At 36.5% G+C, this 21388-nt stretch overlaps 1 protein-coding gene across 2 annotated transcripts in view; it reads right to left on the bottom strand.

Annotated features, from left to right (window-relative positions):
• Window positions 1-21388, bottom strand: part of LOC121426201 (tyrosine-protein phosphatase non-receptor type 4-like) — a 118666-nt gene that overhangs the window by 27901 nt on the left and 69377 nt on the right. For both annotated transcript variants that reach the window (XM_041622412.1, XM_041622413.1), the window contains exons 6-7: window positions 10628-10748; window positions 7085-7172 (exon numbers count right to left, since the gene is read on the bottom strand). In XM_041622412.1, coding sequence (XP_041478346.1) covers window positions 7085-7172; window positions 10628-10748 — 209 coding nt within the window. The remainder of the gene's footprint in view (window positions 1-7084; window positions 7173-10627; window positions 10749-21388) is intronic.

The following is a 21388-nucleotide window of genomic DNA, read 5'->3' as shown; positions in this document are numbered from 1 at the left end:
ACATTCATAGTGCAGTTTCACTTTACGATAGGAAATTAAACATATATACATGCCAAGCTTTCAAAACAACATTAATGATTATATTCCTTTTGATTGGTACTTACGATCAATAATGACAATTGATAATGACAAGCAATAGTGATATATTTCCACCACAAAGAGTTTCTATGCAACAATCAATTTCAAGGAGGTATTATTATACTGGGTAATTAGTTTCATAGGACTAATTTTAATTGAGATTAAAATCAACAATTAGCAATGATGAGCCCCCCCCCAAAAAAAATCAAATGCAATACTATGAACTGAAAAATACTTCTGAATATATGAGAGTTCTTATGAAACAATAATCATCAAGACTATCTCAGTTTAAAAAGAGGTTAGTTGACTAAGCTTTGAACCCTATAACATAAAGCTGAGTGATTGAACGAGGGGCTGATTTTTATAATTAATGATGCCTAGTAATCAATGCATCCAATCCCGTGAATCATCCCTTATGATGAAATGCAAAGTCTTATGTAACAGGGCCCTGTCATCAAATGGAAATGTGGAAGGAACTATTTCAAAACTGGTTACAAAATACTGAATATAAAGCACCTCAGCATTACTGCTGTAAAATTTTGGAACCACCTACATCTTCAAAAAATAATATCTAATTCCCGTGAGTCACATGTCCTGGACACAGAAACTGATGTGTGGGACTACACATTAAAGCTCAGCCGGGGGGGGGGGGAATTTTCTGTTTTCACGACTATTCCTTTTAATAGCAGGGGATATTTTTCTATGATATTCATCCTGAATATTATGGATATTATTTGATGTCTCACAATTTTTACTTCTACCTCTCCTTGCAACTTCCCTTTCACTTCAACATGACACCTTCATTATTGGCTCTACTAGCGCATTTATACAATTTCATCTATAAAACATCAAATGAATCATGTTTTAATGACACCATGATTATACCAAGACCGATGTCAGGATGCAAAATATTCTTCATGTATGATACCACATATTCATGTATTCCCGGCTTTGAAGAACATGAGTGCTAATCGATCGACTGCTGTTTTACAAATTTTCCGAGGCAACGTCAGCCGCAAGACGGTGTACGTATGACTAATGCCAGAGAGCCAAAAGTTCAACAGAGAGTTGCCAATTTGTGTGGAACGGAGTGTGGATGGCCCTGTTCATATTGGCTTTCTTTGATCAAGCAATAGAAGACCACAGCCCAAGGTCCATGTTCAGGAGCAAGTCCTGTGTAAGACCGATCAACTGAACCGGTTCAGGGGTATGCTTTATGTTTGTTCAGATGCAGAAGTGAGTTGGATCACTTGTTACTTATGGAAGATTACATGAGTTGGGCAACACAGTCAAATGATGGCACAAAAATGAAACCGTACACATTCGTATTGCTCTTCAATACATTCAAATTTCCCTCAAAGCTCACAAGAACCTTCAGGTGATTCTGGTCTTGGTCAAAACTGAACTGGTCTACAAAGTGAACAAATCCATGAGAACAAATGATGATGAGAGTGTCTCCTCCGGCCCCGTCTTACAAAGAGTTACGATTGATCCAATCAATCATAACTCTTTGGAAATCCATCAGTATCATAATTTTTTTATAGGAAATTTGCACAATGTCCTTTGTAAACAAAGAGAAGCATAGTGAATTTTCAAGAAAACAATGAATGCATGAATATATATATCATAGTTATCATAATACATGTTGACGTTGCTGGCCGTCCATAGTTGCGATTGTTTGGATCAATCGTAACTCTTTGTAAGACGGGCCCCTGGATTGCATCCAGAATTGAATCCTGTATTCACAGTCATGCTGGATAAGTCCATGATTTAAGTCAGTATGAACGGGGGTCTCAAGAAACCACACATTTAATCACGGAACATCTAGGGTTTTTTCATGATTGAATGTTCCTTTTACCGTGCATGGACTCGCTTACATTCACTGCACAATGGCACCGAGGTGGGAAATTACTACGCTTGGCCTCCCGTGAAATCCCTTGTTAAGGCCAGAGAACATTTCTGCTTATACGATTCCCATCAATCACAGGGCACCGGGGGAAACCATGGCTTAAATGACGCATGAGAAGGAAATCATTTTTCTTGCAACAATAATTGTTTTATTAACAAGATCAAACAGAAGAATTTGAATAAAAAAGATCTTTAGCTGAATTACAGGAAGGAAACATACACACCCCATTACACATTTTATATTAGAGAATTTAGGAAAGCTGGCACCATTTCCCAAGATAACAGTGCCCCATTTCATCAAGTTTGTATTCTATTAAGCAAATGTTACAACTTTATTTGAAATTTGTTCTCAGCCAATCAGTATGTAGAATTTCAGTAGCTTATAACTATAGCCTGTGAGTTGTAATTGATAACAAAATTTTATGAAACAGGACCATGGTAGGAGGGAGAAGGGCATCATGATTTTAAGAGAAAAATAATAAGGATAAAAAAACAAAAAGGATCAAAATAAATAAATAAAAAGGATAAAAAAAATAAAAAGGATAAATTACACTTATAATTTTTTTTCAATACTAATTACTATTCTAATAACAATAGCCAATTTTTATATAGCGCTTTTGCCAGAACTGCTCAAAGTGCTTTACAGCATATTATTTCCCCGGTCATTGGATTCATTTCAATCCCGCACGAAAAGTGCACAATTTCCACTCCCTGGGGAGCATTCATTGCAGCCTCATTATGGCGCTGGTAAATTCAAACATACATTATCTTTCGCATCCTACCAGGTACCCATTTAGCAACTGGGTCAAAAGTGGCAAAGTGTGGATTAATGCCTTGCCAAAGGACACTAGACCGCGGTGGGATTCAAACACACGACCCTCTGTTTACAAGGCGAGAGTCAGAACCACTACACCACGGCTCTTCCATGTGTAGAATTTCTCACCAAAAATAAGGAAACATTTTAACAATTTAAGTTTTTGTGATAAAATTTGTCATTTCGTATTAAACATCAACTTTTTCATATACCAACACACAAATTCAAATTTTTATCTATGCAGAGCACAAAAAGGATTTAAATTATTCCCCCTTCTAATTATAATACGCTGCCCTTGGCAATATCATCTGACATTCTTATGATGGATTCAGATTACGACAAAAAGATGCAGGGAACTAGCCTAGGCTCATCTCACAAAACTGAACAACAAACTGCCATAGTCTGAACAGAGCTGGGGTAGCTTTGGAACCTCATCAATATTCCATCCTCCGTTCCCTTGCCATTGTTCCAAGAGAGGGATGGGAGGGTTTTTTTTGATAGAGTACAACCCCACAAGCAAAAAGGGAAACCAGGTGCAACATTCATTTTCATTTTCTCTGATGGCTTCAAGGATATGTTCAAGTACCAAATTTTCATCCTGGACTTTTGGTTTTAAAAAGCTCTTTAGTTCATAAGTATGGTTGCATTCATTTGATTTTGGTTGGTTGTCAAAATCAAGTCTTTCTAAGTTGAGTTTTCATATGATTCTCTCAAAGCAGAGATACAGGAGTTGCCTTGAACGCAATGCCTGGAGATCAAAATCATCATGCCACGATGGCTTCCATTCAGACATGTAGGACATTCACCCCCATGATGACCTTTACTTCCTGGGTCATGCTGCACAATCAGGCAAGCAATGGCATGTCATCAAACAAAGAAGATTCATTAAATGCTTCAATGCAGTACAATGTTTTTTGTTGGTGTTCTGATTTGTAGTGCTGTCGTCGAGGTCAGATTTCTTTGTCTACATTTCGGTTACAATTTCATTCCAACGGCGATAACTGTCGACAAAGCAATGGTTGAGAAATACATGTAATTGATATTCAAAGCAAGTGATATGTACATTAGGCTTTAGTGATATCAGAAAATAAATCTATCCCCCATTCATGTTGACATTATTAATAAGTAACACTCCTTTGTCGATGAAAGTGCTACGACAAAATGAAAAAAGTGATGTTTCAAGCCGATTAGAAGTAAAATGAAAATAAAACTTTTATTCGGAAGATGTGTTAAAGAAACAACAAAGTTTTCACTTCAAAATTATTTATACTGCTGACTGCTAACTTGTTCATTGGCAGTGTTTGCAGTAAAATAAAGATTGTGAAATGTCAAATCTGAAATGCTCACTAGTACATGAGCGTCTTGGGTGATATGCGAATAGTATAGAACTATTCAGCAGCCGCGCCATGCGGCAAGTGAAGATTTGAGTCTCCCATAATGCAACTCACGTAGTGGCTCGCTGTTGAACCTGTACACATCGCAGTGCGGTATCATACTTCTAATAGGTACGATGAGTTCAATTAATCATTTCATTCAGATCAGTAGTGCTCCACGTAAATAGTCAAGCATTTTTTAAGTATTGTTAGTAAATATTTTTTAATATAATTTTTTTCTTCAAAATATAGTACATTATTTTGTCAACAACAACAAAATCTTTGATATGTCAGACTTTCTAAAAATGAGGGAGGGAGGGAAATTTCAAAGGAGAAAGAGACACATACTAGAAAAATAAAAGAATGAGCAAGAAAAAATAAAGAAGATCACAAGGAGATAGAAAACAGTCAAAAGGAAAGAAAAGACAAGGAATGTTAATAGGCCCAAAGGTGAAAATTATATCAATTTATTACGACAATGAAGAGGCATAATGATCGATAACATAAAACAGAACATGCAACATTACAAAGAATGATCACAGACATACAGATTGCACACAAATAGAAACAGAAATAAATACATGTCACTTTCGAGCCATATCCACACTAATGAAAATGCATGGCGTACACAGAGGGTATGTCAATTCCCCCATAGTTGGGATAGATGGCATATCTTATGAGTATATTACACCGTGATGGATGGTCAGTCAGCGGAGACCAAGAATTTACGTCTGTTGCAATTACGTTGTACCTTTCAATGTGAAAATCGTTACAGACGGAGGTAGAACAGATGCAGAGAGCGTAAACACACTGGGTTTGCTGGTCGGGACTCTGAGTGGAATTTGTTCAAGGGCATGCGAGAAATGTTCAAAGAAAAGAACTTTTGGAAATAATTTCCGCTCTTAAAATGACATCCCAGTTGTTGGATAGACTGAAAAATATTTATGACGTTTGAAATTCTTTTTCAAGATATTTAGGGAGAGCATCATAGAAAGAATTATTTTTTGAATGCCCTTACATTAAAAGTATGACTTAAAAATCTTTTTTTTTTAAATGAAATGATGTACCTTGTTATTGCATTTATTTTTCCAAAGTGATTCTATCTTGCCCGCCATGACCAAATTTATAAATTTAGATATGATTTATCAACCCTAATTTTGGTCATTCTACTCTGAGAATTTTGCTTGCCCAATTCGGGCAAGTAGTGTTGGTCTTTACTTCAAAACACTTGCCCGACTCTAACTTTTACTTGCCCCAGGCAAGCGGGCAAGTGCTTATACAGCACCCTGTTATCTATGTTCACAAAGTACATAGTGCAAATTTCCTGTAGAAAATATCATGACATTGTTGGATTTCCATATAGTTTGGGTTGATTGGATCAATCCTCATTCTTTGTGAGATGGGGCCCAGATTGGAAACTGACTGTGAAACATCTGTGCAGACCTGTCACATCTGTATGCACAAGAACCTGCTCAGATATCTGACTTGATTCGATGGACCAGAAAGACAACACAACCATTGGGTACAATGTTTGTTTAAAGTTTTTTTTTTGTTAAGAACATAACTTAAACTCTTAGACATTATCTATTCCAGACTAACACCTATTTGACAAATCCTTTTTCCTGTCCAGAAAAATGACATCATCCCCTTGAATAAAGGGCAGATATGTTTTTAATACAAACAGTTCCTTTATTGGCTATTCGGTGGAGTAAAGGATTTGTTAAGGGAAATGTTTTCGAGAAGATGACATCACTTTAAAGCTCTTAGACATTTCCTGTAAAGAATACTATCTCTATGACAAGTTCTCTTCTCTATCCAGAAAGATGAAATTTTCCCCCAAAATAAACGATAAGGGATATATTTTTTTAATACAAATAGTTCCTTTAGTGGTTGTTTTCTAGAGTAAGGAATTTAAAGAGGTTTTCTTTTTAAAGAAGATGGCATCACTTCTCCTACATATTTTCAGTCCTAGAGTAAAATCTATTTAAAAATTTATTTTCCCAGTCTAGAAAAATGAAATTATTCCCCCTTATAAACAGAAAAGTTAATAATAATAATAATAACAGGCATTTATATAGCGCCATCTATCAAGAAATATTCTATTCCGAGGCGCACAAGAAAAGAAAGAATGAGAAAGTTTGGATGAGTGTTAAAGTGCCAATAATCAATACTGTTAGAAAAGATAAGATTTGAGTTTAGATTTGAAGGTCTCCAGTGATTGTGTAATTCTTAAATTTAACGGCAAATTATTCCATAGAGAAGGTGCTGAGGCTGAGAAAGCTCCTTTATTGGCTGTTCTGAAGTATGAGATTTTAGAAGAGGGATGTCCAAAGAAGATGACATCACTCTGGCTCTTCCTGTCCTGGAATAACAACTCCATGATGGGTTCTTTCCCCTTCCTAAAAGATGAGCTTCTTGGTGACGCCCAAGGAAGCGATACGGTTCCTTCTCATGCTCTCAAGCTTATCATCGGAACCAGAAGGGAGGTACCACGGAAGGATCGGATGCTATGAAAGGGGTACTACCTTGCCCCCCTCTTCACCCTCTCTTCTTCTCCTACCTTAAAGGGAATGATGATAATAAGTAAGATATGGTTCTTTCTGATGCTCTCAAGCTTTTCATCGAAACCAGAAGGGAGGTATCATAGAAGAATGGGATGCTATGCACGGGGTAATATCTTGCCCCTCCCCTTCACCCCTATCTTCATATTCTACCTTAAAGGAAAGGTGCATGTAAAATGACATCCTCCCATCAAAAAATATCCTGAGTAAGATTTTAAAAAGCAGCTCCAACTTGTTCGCATTGATGCATGTCAAACTCTACATCGCAACCTATAGTTTAATCCTGTCTTATCGGATTTTAACCAAGTTAAATTTTACATATGAAAGGGACCATGGATCTGTCAACTTACCCTTGCATGATGAAGGTCTACCCCATATAGCTCCAGGTTCTTCACCGTGTTAAGAAAGTGAAACTCCGCATCTGCCGGAAGCTGGCCGCTGTTGTGGAGAGGAAGTTATAGATGGATTAATATCAAGAAATAACAATTACCCTTGAACTTGTGACAACCTTTCATCTAAGAAGACACACTACCTCAAGGAACATTTGAAATTGTATATGTAAAATCACAGGAGATTTGCCACAGTGACTTGAAAAACTTTACTACTAAGGTTTTGGATGTGGATACTGCAGAGCTCTCAATCAGGTATATAGCATTTCTTTGTGGAAGCTACGTGTTCAATATCTTTGAGGAAATTCATTCACTTGGTTTTTCTGCACCCTGAAGCATCTTAAGTTTGATGATAGATGTATCTGAATGCAATATCAATGTTATCCTAGAACAATTCACTTGAAATATAATTGCTTTGTGTCCAAAATATCAACTGAAATATGCAGACATGTATCAACACTGACCATATGTACATAAATAATTCAATTGTCCAATTGTTTTCTATCATTATGTATTCATTTGACATTAACACTTCCTTTATAATGCACAAGTATTGCAACACCTAAAACAAACAAACATGAGAAATTGCATCAAAAAATTATACCAAATAATCTCTTTTGAATTTTTCTAAGATACAGTTGTAGTCAACAAAGTAGATCTGTGAGAAGTTGCCACTATTTCAATATATATTTTTCTCTCAAATGCTTTCATTTAATCTTGCAATATTTTTTTCTTAACTTTCAAAGAAAACCAGAGTTAAGAAAGCCTCCTGATTACAGGCCTTTTGCCCCATTGAGAAATACATTGTAATTTTTTTTAAACAATGCTATTTACTATTTGAATCGCACAGTAGTTGTTTGAATATTTTAAACAAGAGCTTAAAAATCTTAAACAACAAAACTTTAATTCAAATATCTAATTATCAATAATCAAGCATGGTTGTTTAAAATTTCAAACACTTGTTAAACAACTACTGTGCTATTCGCATAGTAATCAGCGTTGTTTAAATATTTTCAACAGCATACTACCAGCAAGCACACAAATCAGAGCACAGACTCTTTCAGCACTTTGAGTTAAAAATTGTAATTTTCCCCTTCTAATTTGTACAACCCAGGGAGGCTATTATGAAAAGAAGGAAAGTGCCAATGGCTGAAGTAGTTTCCTCTCCGACATGTCATCCTATGAACTAGGTTGATAGATGTCGCTAGAAGGAGGATCAGTCTACAAGAACATCGGGAAGATATTGGAGACAGACGACAATGAACACAATGAATCTCAAGTCTGTCACGGGCAGGAAGATTAATTTGTTTATCATTTCATGTGCTTTGTAATAAATTCAAATGAAGAATTTTTTTTTTTACATTTCCTCCTAACATATATATTTTTTGAATCAAGAATTCAAGAAATTTTGCTGGGTCACCCATGATTAACCAAGCCATACCAATTGGTTTCCACATGTACCATTTGGAGCAAACCACATTTTTAATACAATTTTTTTCTAGTTGCGAATATATACAGCAATACAGTTCCATGCTCTGTATATACTAAAAAATATTTTTTCTCTCTGATTTAGTAATTTCTTAATCTTACAGTATGCCTGTTTCATATCCCAACCAGCAAACTTACCTTCGTATTAATTGCATTCAATCAGCAAATCCACCTTATTGCACAACATTTTTAGTTATGCTTTCCATACATTGGTGGACTGAAGCGATATATTCACCCCCCCCCCTCGACCCATGCCCTTCTACGAATATGACCAAATGCTCTTCTGACTCTAAAGACCATACACACTTGGAGCAGGTATGAACATCTTTTCATGAGATGGAGTGTCTTATGAGCGAAGGTGATACCATCCTACAGGAAGTACTCCAAAGGATAGTTTTCTGATATTGAGAGGAACAGGATGTGATCTTTGAGAAGGGGGCAATCCACCTACATACAATTCCGCTTATGAAAATCAGTCTATACCTGTGCATTTAAGATCAGGGGGTGCGCTTAATTTTTTCCAACCAGAGAGCCATTTCATAAAGCTGTTCGTAAGTTAAGAGCGACTTTAAGAACGACTGGTGATCCTTTCTTAGTTACTAAACCATCACCAATGGATATACCATTTACCACAAGAAAGGATCGCCAGTCGTTCTTAACTTACGAACAGCTCTATGAAACACCCACTGGACAGGCTAGTTGAAAAAAAAAATGGCTAGGCTGCCAGCTTTCTTTCAACTAGCTCACCAAAAGTTATTTTGTCAAATTGCCGGTAAGTTAAATTTTTACTTGCTACACAGGTTTGAAACTACAAATTTTAGCTGGCCGTCTTGATCTTTATGAACCATTGGCTAGTGAGATGGAGGTTGTTTCAGACTCTGAACGTGTTAAATCTTAAAAAGGATTGGTCAAAGTAATCAATCTGATGGTGAATATAAAAAAAAACGGTCAATATCAACCCAAGTCTGGTAAATCATTAATAATAAATAAGTTGATTTTGACCATATGTTGACAGTGGGACACATATTCAGTTTCACCGAAACATCGGATATATTGACCGATATTGTTCAAGAGTTTATTACAGTTTTTCCATACATGCTTTTAATCATGAACTATTAGAACATGGGGATTGATATCATATTACATGAAATATGGGGCAGCTCCTCCATATGTAACACAAAGACTTTGAAAATCCATAGCTTTTACATTTTTATATGAATTTTCATAAAATCATCATCCAACATAATCCTCTCATTTTTTTTTATTTCATTAAAACCAATTTTACATTGAGGATGGCCTTCCCCTGTAAGAGGTGAAGTGTTTTATGAGCGAAGGTGATACTGTCCTTGAGGAAACACTTATCTCTGAAGAAGAATCTCCTCTGAAATAGAGGGGAACAGGATGCGGTCTTTGAGATGGGGCAATTAAAAGACAAGATGGAATCAAATCCAGGAAATGGAGACACAAATTCATGTCGAAATAAGTTTGCTTTAGAAAACAGTTGTACTTTGGTGACGAATTCATCTGTCTGGAATGGAATTATTCTTTATTTAAAAAATGCTCAGATGCAAGAAGTGTTGTTTTAATGCAAAAAAAAATTGTTTGTGTTATGACTGGTATCTTTTTTGCGAGACATAAAAATGTTTATACTCATCTGTTTGGAATGGAATAACTTTGATAAAAAGGTTGGTGAAGGCAAGAAGCCTTGCTTCTAACTTGATCTAAAAAACATTTTGTGAAAGATATCTGTGTTATATGGGAATATGCTTGCTATTTAGAAGGTTCGTTCTTCTTAAGCATGTAATTTGCATACGCCAGGATGTACTTTAGTCTGAACATTGAACCTATTTTCTTTTTCAGAATAAATAAACCTTCAAATTAATATGCCTTTAAAGTCTAAAGGCATATTAATCTGAAGTTTAGACTAATGATTATTTGGGATATCAAACCTTTAGAATAACAAGCTTACTGAATAATGAGCTGTATCAATTTTACGACTGTGATAATTCAACTTACAAGTTTGCTTTGTGTTGATGTTGTACTTCATTAATAAAGTCCTCTGTTTGGAATGGAATAAATCTAAATTGAGACATATAGCCGTCTGGGTGGTCCTGAGGGTCGTAGTCTCCAAGCTCAGCTGAAAAATAAAAAAAGGAAAAATCATTAATTTTAGGATTTATACATGAAAGATTATACTCTAACGATGATAAATATTCTGCTTCAAACATTACTCCTTGAAATCTTTGAAAAATATCTACCGTAAATTTCATGAAAAAAAAAAAGAAATATCATTAATTTTAGGATGAATGATTGACGATGCTTTTACTTTTTTCCTTGAAACAAAAATCTATTCTGATTCAAAAATTACTGATAGAAGTCAAAGAAAAACATTAAATGTTGAAATGAATTTCAAGTTTAACATCAAACTTTTAACAGGATAATTTGGTGAATCTGGGATCATTTTCTTTCCATCATTGGGATACAAAAATTAAATCTATAAACGTTGTCATAAAGCAAACATACTTCAACACTGCTTTTCATCTAAGATCAAATAAATAAAAAAAGCCACCTGTGTATTATACGGAAGTTCACATACTTTACATGAAATATAAAACAAGAATAGAACTGTAATCTCCTTTCTTCTTTTGGAAGCTACGTGGAAACTGTGCTACTATTTTTCGTAATAACTGTTGGGATTAAATTTTTTTTCCATCTGAGTTTTGATTGTGGAATAGTATTAGGCATCTCCATAAAAGTGAAGGTAAAGAACCATTATTAGAAATTAAAGACATCACAAAGGGCTTAACATTCTACATGAATGAAACCAAAAAATACTTGTTTTAAGCCAACAGAATCTCTTCATGAATCTTATGAATATAATACCCAATTTCTCGGTACAGAGGGTCATGCTACTGGATTCAAAAGGGCACGTAACATCGTTGCTTTCGTATCCCAACAAACCGTCCTTGTAATACCGTCCCCCGGTGCAGCCGAGAGCACCATCCCGTGATCAATAACCAGACGGTAGTTACCTTCAATAAGCGCATCCATTCTCCGCGCATCTTGCCAATTCCTGCTCATAAAATTCAATCTAGCTTCATTACCCTGGCCCACAATGCCACTATCTATACACTGAGGCATCTTGAACTCTCATCTCATCTTCTTGCCCTTACTCCCCCTCCCCCTTTCTCTCTATTTCTTTCTTATCTCCTCTCCCTCCTCACTCTTTTGAAACCCTTGATTTATCTAGCATGCTTTCTGTGTGTGTTTCTTTATTCATTCTATTTGGGTTTTTCAGAATTCTTCAATTTCTATTCCCTTTTATCTACCACCCTCTACCAGAACTAAAGTCTAATTTCCTATGTATTTCAATCTCTCTCTTTCACTCAACCCTCTCCTCTCTCACATACAACCTCCCCACTCTCTCTCTCTCTCCTTCTCTGTCCTTTTTTGTTTTTTCTCGTTTCTTCCTATTACCACTTATTCCTTTCCTCCCCATGCCCTATCTTTCTTTATTTTACTTTAATCTCTTTCTCTCCTCCTCTTTTCTTCAAACCCTGCTTTCCCTGTCCACCTCTCTCTCTCATCCTAACCCCCCACCCCCTTCAGGTCAGTGCTCTGAGCCTTCATGTCAACACCATGGCAACATCACATACTATTCTTTCACAAGGTCCATCCTCCACTCAACATCCAGGGACTCCTGTTTCATCCCACCCACTCCCTCCACTCCACTAATTCCAATGCCATAATTTCTTATCCATTCCTATTTGTCCCAACCCCATCTTGTGAAAGGAACTACAAAAAAGTATGTCTCTACACTTGAAGCAAGGCAATTCATACACGCAATCATGAATACAATGATGATGAATCCATGTAACTTAGCCTTGTAAGAAAACTATAGACCTAAAAGGAGAGTGAGGTGGTGTATCAAACTTTTTTGCTATGATATTCTGATGCAAGAGCTTTCTCCGCACAAAACATGAATATTTAATTAACAATGCAATTGGCCCATATTTCCTTTGAAACTGAAGACGGGTAATATCGGTCTCCAAACATCGGTTTCGTCACCTTGAAGTGGACATTATCATTTCCCCTCCATTGTCCGCAGTCGTGGACCCTCGAGGGGTTTTCCCTGCACTGGTCTTTCATGACGGAAATATCTACATCTCTAATGCCTCTTACACCTCCGGGCAATGATACCATTATGAATTATGAAGATTCTGCTCAAATTAACAGAGAATGCATATGGTAGGTGTATTTCTTTCTTATTTTCTCCTCTTTTCCCCCTCCAGTTGTCACTCTCTCATGTTCAGACTGATCTGTTTAGACTGCTGTCAGAGGGGAGAAGATAGATGCTCAATATCCTTTTTCACAACTGTCCATTCACACCAGTATTCATGACACTGTGTACACAGCAAAAACTGTGGTATTAACCGGTGTGCATAGAGGGCCACACCAATTATTTTACACCGGTGTTAAATATGTGGTGTTAGTTTTACACCTATATGTGTTATTACAACACCTTTTGTTGTTACATTTACACTCTTTGGTGTTATGTTTAATCTCTAGGGTGTAATTTTAACACCTAAGGGTGTGGTCCTCTATTAACACCAATTGGTGTCAGTTTTAACACCGCAGTTTTTACAGTGCATACCGTGTGAACATGTCACAGGGTTCTGGGTTTGAATCCTAGCCATGGCATGTTTTCCTTCAGCAAGAAATATACCCACATTGTGCTGCACTCAACCCAGGTGAGGTGAATGAGTACCTGGCAGGATTGATTCCTTGAATGCACTGAGCTCTGGAAGGCAGCTCGAGCTAAAGCTGGGGCAATAATAAAAGTGTGTCTCGGAACAGATTATTTCTGGAAAGATGGTGCTATAAAAATGCCTATCACTATCATATGGTGTTGTCCCAGCTATCTGTGGCATGTCATAATGTACTTGGACCATATTTTGCGCTTGCTTACTAACAGCGGTGCCCAATTGATTGGCACCTAGGATATTGCTCTCTCCTCCAGATTTTGTCTCTTAACTACAGTCCGATCTCTCTTATCCGGCCTCCCCTTATCCGGATCTCTCTATTATCCGGACGCACGCTTGCCGAGATTTTTTTTTTTTTTTTTTTTAATCTAGAGGATATGAGATATCAATCTAAACTCACTTTGATTACATATATTTCCCAACATAGTCACCCTACACCAAACATATTTTTCATGAAAATATCTCACCCAAATCACTAAAATAACTTTAGGAATAATAAGTTCCAGTAAATCAGGGTGCAGCGCAAACATTTCATCACGTTTCTCTTTCTGCTTCGCGGGAAAAACAACACATGTCTTGCTAGCTCACTTTAGGCCTCAATACGGACAGCGCCATCTATCATGTTTGAGCCTACAGTCAGTGTAACAATGGCTGACATCGCGAAGCTGCGATACCCGCCGCGATGATCTAATTTTAAAACTTGGTTTCATCGAGTCATTCTCTTTCTTTCGAGGTATGGTAGATGTATACCTCAGTCATTTTAGCAGGTAAATTATCCAAGAGTTTTGGCCATCGATCGATTTAATTTCCATAAAAACAATGCCTATAATTTGCACTGACTCTGCAGTGAATATTGTCTTTACCGTACGCCCACTACAATAGTATAGCTACCGCCGGTGGCCTGGGGAGGCAGTCGGTAGCGCAGCTGCGTGTATTTAATATTGGGTCTCCCAGATCCGGATAAATCCCTTATCCGGATTGGTGCTGGTCCCAACGTGTCCGGATAAGAGAGGTCGGACTGTACTCGATCAAGGAAGGAGTGGTGGAGAGTTCTGCACTACCATTCATATTTTTAAAAAAAATTGTGAATTCTCCCTGGGATAAAGTAGCCTATAGACAAGGCTCTATGTCTGTTATGATGTTCATATCAGAAAATCTGAAAAAAGACTAATAAAAAGTCTGGGTGATCACAAGCCACAGAACCTTTGGGAACCTGGCTTGTATTTCTTACATACATGTATAGTATATTAAGCATTGTTTCTGGCCAATCAGCATAGATATCGTTTGCATCAATGAATCCCATACCACAGAAGCAAATGTACTTGGTCCCATGACGTCATTAACTTTGACTTTGCGGATTAGGGTATTGAATGCTCATGAATAATTCATACATTCATGTCTTGACCAGAAGGATCGCCTGTTCTTGTCAACTCTCTTCGTTGACTGCTGGTTTCCTCTCAGCCTCTACTTGATGAGGAACATAGCCAAGTTATGAGGCCAGGCTAGGGATAAAGGGGAATACCCTCCACTAGGAAAAAAAGTGTAAACTCAAGTTTATGTCCCCATGCCCCCCCCCCTCTCTCTCTCTTAAAAAATGAATGCAAGCACAGCCTACATGTATCTCATCAACTGATTGAACTTCACCGCAAGAGCCGCAGTTTTATATATTTCATGAAAGCTTCTGGATACCACATTCATTTACTATTCGCCAAAATTCATTTGCACATTGATTGAGCAGCGTTTTGATCATCATGGAGATTTGATGAAACCTAATATCTTTATGTACTTTATCATCATCATTTAGAATAGAACAAAAGGGGGATTAAACCAAGTTAATTCATGCCCTCCTTGCTCAAGAGTGACAATATCTGGAAAACAAAATACTAATAATTTCAGGGAAATGACAAGTATAAAAGTAAACCCCTTCCCCGTCAACATCAAGACCAGTTGTGACAGTCTTTCAAATTGGTGTCAAGATTTGGAACGCCTATACTTTTGGAAGTTTCAGGATGGCCCACATATTCTTCAATAAAAGAAAATTATCAGATAAGAAGCAACAATTTCTTGGTATAAATTGCTTCTATCCTAAACTTCAGAGCATATAAGGATTCAAAATGAATTAACATCATAAAGAATTTCTAAAAAATGAAAGGACTACTCCAGGGAGAGTCTCCATTCACTTTACAATACAACAATTCAGGAGGAAAGATAATGAGAGGCTCTAGTGTAATGAAGCTATCCCCTAGGGTCTGAAGCAAATGTTCATCTTGGAATGACAGACTCATCTTAATAAAGAGTGTCTGTAAGCTTGTCGAGGGTGAGAACAAACAAGTAGACTTCTCACTCCATGATTGCTTCTGAGGTTTCAACACCTCACCTCTCTCAGTTATAATCACTGGTATATTCTACAGCCACTTGGTCTAATACCACGTGGTCTAATGCCAGTTGGTCTAATTCCAACTAGGCCCTGTTACAGAAAACTTTGCAATCGATTTTGAAGTAGAAATTAATCTTAGAATGAAGAAATTTTCTCACTCTATGAATGCTACCGAAGTCTCAACTTGTCCACTCTTTCAGGTAAAAAGTCACAGGTTTATCCTATAGCCATTTGATCTAATCCAGTTGGTCGAATTCTAACTTGGCCCTGATCAGCTAGGCTTAGTGAATATAAGGACTGGTTTGCACTTTACATTCATGGTAATGTACATATTACTATTTTATAGTAATTTGATGTAATACCAGCTAGTTAGTCTAATTACAAGTGATTTTAAAGGTCAAGTCCACCTCAGAAAAATGTTGATTTGAATCAATGGAGAAAAATCAGACAAGCACAATGCTGAAAATTTCATCAAAATCGGATGTAAAATAAGAAAGTTATGACATTTCAAAGTTTCGCTTATTTTCAACAAAATAGTTATATGAACGAGCCAGTTACATCCAAATGAGAGAGTCGATGATGTCACTCACTCATTATTTCTTTTGTTTTTTATTGTTTGAATTATTCAATATTTTAATTTTTATGAATTTGACAATTAGGACCTCCTTGCCTGAAGCACAAAATGTTAAAATAATGGAATTCCATGTGTTCAGGGAGGAATGAAACTTCATTTCACATGACAATGATGAGAAAATAACAATATTTCATATAATAAAATACAAAAGAAATAGTGAGTGAGTGATGTCATCAACACTCTCTCATTTGGATGAAACTGGCTCATTAATATTATTATATTTTTGTTGAAAATAAGCGAAACTTTAAAATGCCATAACTTTCTTATTTTACATCCGATTTTGATGAAATTTTCAGCATTGTGCTTGTCTGATTTTTCTCTTTTTATTCAAATCAAATTTTTGTTGGGGTGGACTTGTCCTTTAACTACCTCTCAAAATCCAGGCACCACCCCCCCCCCCAAGATCTGAAGTAAGTTGTTTTTAGTTACGCATTTATAAGGCACTAACTGAATAATTGTCTATTCAATGGCACACTGTATACAGCTCCAGCTGTTAGAGGGGTTTCAACCCTCTGGTACATCATGCAGTAAATCCTGCTAGGTACCCATTTACCTCACCTGGGTTGGGTGCATCACAATGTGGATCTATTTCTTGCTGACGGAAATCACACCATGAATACTTTGCAAACCCACAACCCTCTGTTTCAAAGGCAAGAGTCACAAACAACGCTCTACACTTTAATGCAGTACTTGTGGGGACATACTTGATAATACATGGCCATGGGCAGGCAGCACACGTAGGTACTTGTCGTAAATGTCAATTTGATATACCTGACCGTTAGAATCTTAACTAGAAAACGTGCCTTCGATTTCATACATCAATACCCATCATTTCAGACAGCAATCTTGGGAACATAAAAATGATCATGATCCAAGTCTGATTTTACGACAAGTATGCTCCGACTGCAAATGATGTAGCCTGGTCAAAGATGGCGCCCCGCAAGCCATATTGGTCTAGTATAATCTGATCTGACATTATCGGCACAATAAAATCAAGTTTTCATGAAGAGAAAAATGACGTGCTACATGTAGGAGAAGTCGGACAATAATTATCCTGGCAAATATGTAGCTCACATAAATGGTGAAACTATTTTCAAAAAGAAAATTTAAAACAAGAAAAGGATATGATCCACACTGTAAGTACATTACATTGTAATGTTAATATCTCAGAGGGCACAGGGTTAGCATTAGGAATGTAATAGAGTATTTGGTTCAGAAGATAAGAATAAGAATTTATTTAGTTTCTGAGATTAGATTTTATGTTTGGCTTAACATGCCGATTTTCCATCGGAGCAATTGTCGCCAGAACCTGTTTAACTGATTCTTTACATTCTAACCAGGGAAGTGGTTCTAACTACTCATTCTCATAATAACTGCCTATTATATGTCTGGCTGTAGAGCAGTAAATATAAAATCTTATTTTCTTTAGTTTTTATCAATTGAACATAATAAAGTTCATGTTCATTGATAAAATGTAAAAAAGTAGTTATTCCATTGTTGAATGAATGTGACCCTGAAATATATGTGTACTGACACAGGCACAGTTTTCTCCAAACTCCTTTGTGAATTTAGGGCAAATAATATTATGTGCTTCTTTAATAAAAAGTGCAACATTAACCAAGGAAATGAGCAGTCCATGCCGATGAGATGATAAATTTTGAAAGCCATCAACTTCCATGATTTCTGAAATCCATCAAACCTAGAGAGTGTGAAAGAATGTCAGTAAGTCCATCTCCATCAGGCCAACTTTTTAAATTATCCTGCAATTTCTGATCTCTTAAACTCATCCTATCCGAAATGTATCAAGATTTTATAATAATTTAGAAACAATTAGCAAATTATTTTTAAGGGGAAAGGGGCACTTCATCTGTACATTATATTCCTGTCAACAACAGATTTTTCAGTGGCATAATGAGCCAAAAATTTTGAGGGGGCCAGTCGTGGAATATCAGGCAAAATTTTGACATTTTAATAACAAAAATCTAATTTTGTGGTAGATTTCTTTAAAAATATTTGGAAAAAATGTAATATTTCACCGTTCTCTTTTTGCTTATCTCTTTTTTTTTCTTGGTCACGGGCCGCACCCCCCATTTGTACGCCCATGATTTTCCATGAAATGATAAAAATAAGATAATGTGCAAGAATAAATGCACTCAGGATTTGGCTCAAAATAATCTATTAACGATTATGATACTGTAACAATGTGTGCTATTCAAATAAATATATTTGAATGCTCTGTAGTCCAAAGGCATATTCCACGCTAAAGCGAAAATTCCTCTGCTTGGGCTAGTGGGGATGTGGTTTCTGAAATAACAAGATTAATTTTGAAAAGGGCTAAAGGACTAGAATCGTACGATAAAACAAATTTTGGCTGGTGGAGAACTAGCTGCCTGGTGTTATGTTCAATGTTTTCATAGGAATACAAACGAGAGATTATTAGAAGTGGGATAGATACCCATGGTGATAAATGATGACATCTTCAGAGATTATTTATTGCTCTCAAAGTTTACACATCTGTGCACATTTTCAGTAATTTAGAGATTCCTTTGGCAATACTCATCCACTTCTCTCATCATTTCCTCTCCTCTCATCTTAAGCCCATCCTCTCTCCATCGAACCATTATTCTTCTTCACCCTCCTCTCATCCCCATCTTGTACCTCCCTTTTGTTACCTTTTCTCGTTCTGCATTTCCGTCTATCGGTCATCTGAATCCTGTTTCATTAAACTTCAGTGTTATGGCAATCTTGGCATTAGAATGGCTAATAGGAAATTAGCCATGATTTTGTTTCTACATGTATTCGTAATTTATTAACGATAACAAATACTGGTATAATGAAATGGAACACTAGACCCCCCCATCTTGATCTACTCTTCTCTGACCTTTCCTTTTCGCCATCCTATGTGTATCGCCTATTCCATCTTATCATCCCCTTCCCCTCCCCTCTCCCCTTCTCTTTACCTCTCTTGCAATTTCATTTCTATATTCATCCTCGATTCCTCCTTTTCTACCCCACTCTCTCCCCTCGAATCCTTTACTCCCATCTCTCCTTCTCTCCCCTCCTTCTCTACCCTTCTCATCACTCACCCCTCCAACTCCCTCCCTCTCCTCACCCCAACTCCTCACTCCCCTTCTTCCCCTCCCTTCCCTTCTGCCCCCTCCTTCCTCCTCTCTCCATCCGACCCCCTCCTCTGATCCCTCCCTCCCTCTTTCTTCCCCCTCTCACTCTCCCCATCCACCCACCCACCAAACCAAACACACACAAGGATACCTTGAGGTGAAGTCTAAATGCAGCTATCCAGGAAAGCAATCAATGCCCAAAGGAAGAAAAGACTTGTCTCTAAAATGCCTCCACTCACCTAAATCAATATCAATGTCGCAGCCCTTGTCTCATACTGCACTTTTCCACAACCCACTCCCCGCTCTCTTGTCTCCAAAATAAATACATTTGTCATGCAGAAGTACTTCAGACATACATAAAACTTGATTTTTTTCTCATCGAAATTTCTTGAAGTATATCTAAACAATGACCATAATGATGATGATACTTTAAACAACTTGAAAGTAGCCTCACCTACATGTACATTTCATGATTCAATGTAGCAGCTGTGCTGACTTGGGCAGATTTTAAATTTTGTTTACTTAACATATACATGTACAATAAATAATTACATTACAGTATACAATTACCCCCCCCCAAAAAAAAAAACATGTAATACCACTTTAAGAATTCTTTCTCTCTTTTTTTGCCAAGCCGTTTTAGACAAACAGTCTTAATTAGGATTCTTTAGGAACAAGCTTTCATAGCAATAATAAACCTTCCAAACTCCCCCTTTTGCAAGCAATATTTTTTCAATTAAGACTATAAACATCCCTCATTTCAGACCCTCCTTCAATTATTTCAATTCAGAAAGAACACCAGTGCATGCCACTCCAAACAAATTCAATAATGCACCGCAAAACAGAACTGCAAACTAAACATTGATGGCCCGATCATTAGATTCATTTCATTATTGCAAATAAAAATCTTTTGTTTTCTTTACTCCCCCGCTTACAGAGCCTCCGAGCTGAAAACTTTCTGCATCATCAAATGCCCCCTGGGATAGTGATATTAATTTCATTATTAACACCCAGTGTGAAAAGAAAAAATCTCACATTTTATAATTCCATCTCTCGTTTTGGTTCTTTTTTTTTGTGGGGCCAATTGAATAAAAAATATAAATGAAAAATATAAAATTAATATAAAGCTACCACACCACATTTTTTTAGAAGATTCTGTTTCTCAGAAAAGCTGTGGGAAAATAGTAATTCAGTATAAATGTAATATTCAATTCATATCACTTTTTATTCAATTTATTCACCTAGAACACATACACAAGAAAAGGAATTTTATCAAATTAATAAAATTTAAAGTACAGTTTAAAAAAATGCATGAATATGATATTTTTAGATAAAACTCATACTCCATACATGTAATAAACTTCACAAAAATGGTTTTAAGTACATGCAGTTCTACATGTATGCAAATTGGCAAAGAACAAGAGTTTGTGAAATTTGCATTTGACACCTACACCTGCTGAATATTCATTTCTAAAAGTACCTTATATATTTTCTTTAAAGGATTTATAACCAATCATAGCTTTGTCATAATCTTTTCTCCATTCTTTTCTGAAATCAAGATCTGAGAAAAATTTACCTTGAATCTTAAAAATGATTTTAAAATGTATCAGAAAGGTAAGTGTAAAAAACAAATATCACGAGGCTTTCAAAATATTTTGATGTAAAAGTATGTTTTAGTATATATACACCTTTGCACAAAAGCACAAACAGGCATCGCTTCGGGGGGGGGGGGGGGAATAATGTACATGGTTGCTTTGAAAATCCCTTTCCCACACACAACGGCCATGTATGGTGTAGTACAACAGACAAATGAAATTTGATTACACTTTGTCTTTGCAGGCCGCCTTATATTCCTCGTCATGACTCATCTATTGAAACAGAATA

The sequence above is a fragment of the Lytechinus variegatus genome, chromosome 13 (genome assembly GCF_018143015.1).
Source record: "Lytechinus variegatus isolate NC3 chromosome 13, Lvar_3.0, whole genome shotgun sequence".
NCBI classification, from domain to species: domain Eukaryota; kingdom Metazoa; phylum Echinodermata; class Echinoidea; order Temnopleuroida; family Toxopneustidae; genus Lytechinus; species Lytechinus variegatus.
Note: the sequence above shows the minus strand (reverse complement) of the source record. Positions and strands in the feature narration are given on the sequence as shown.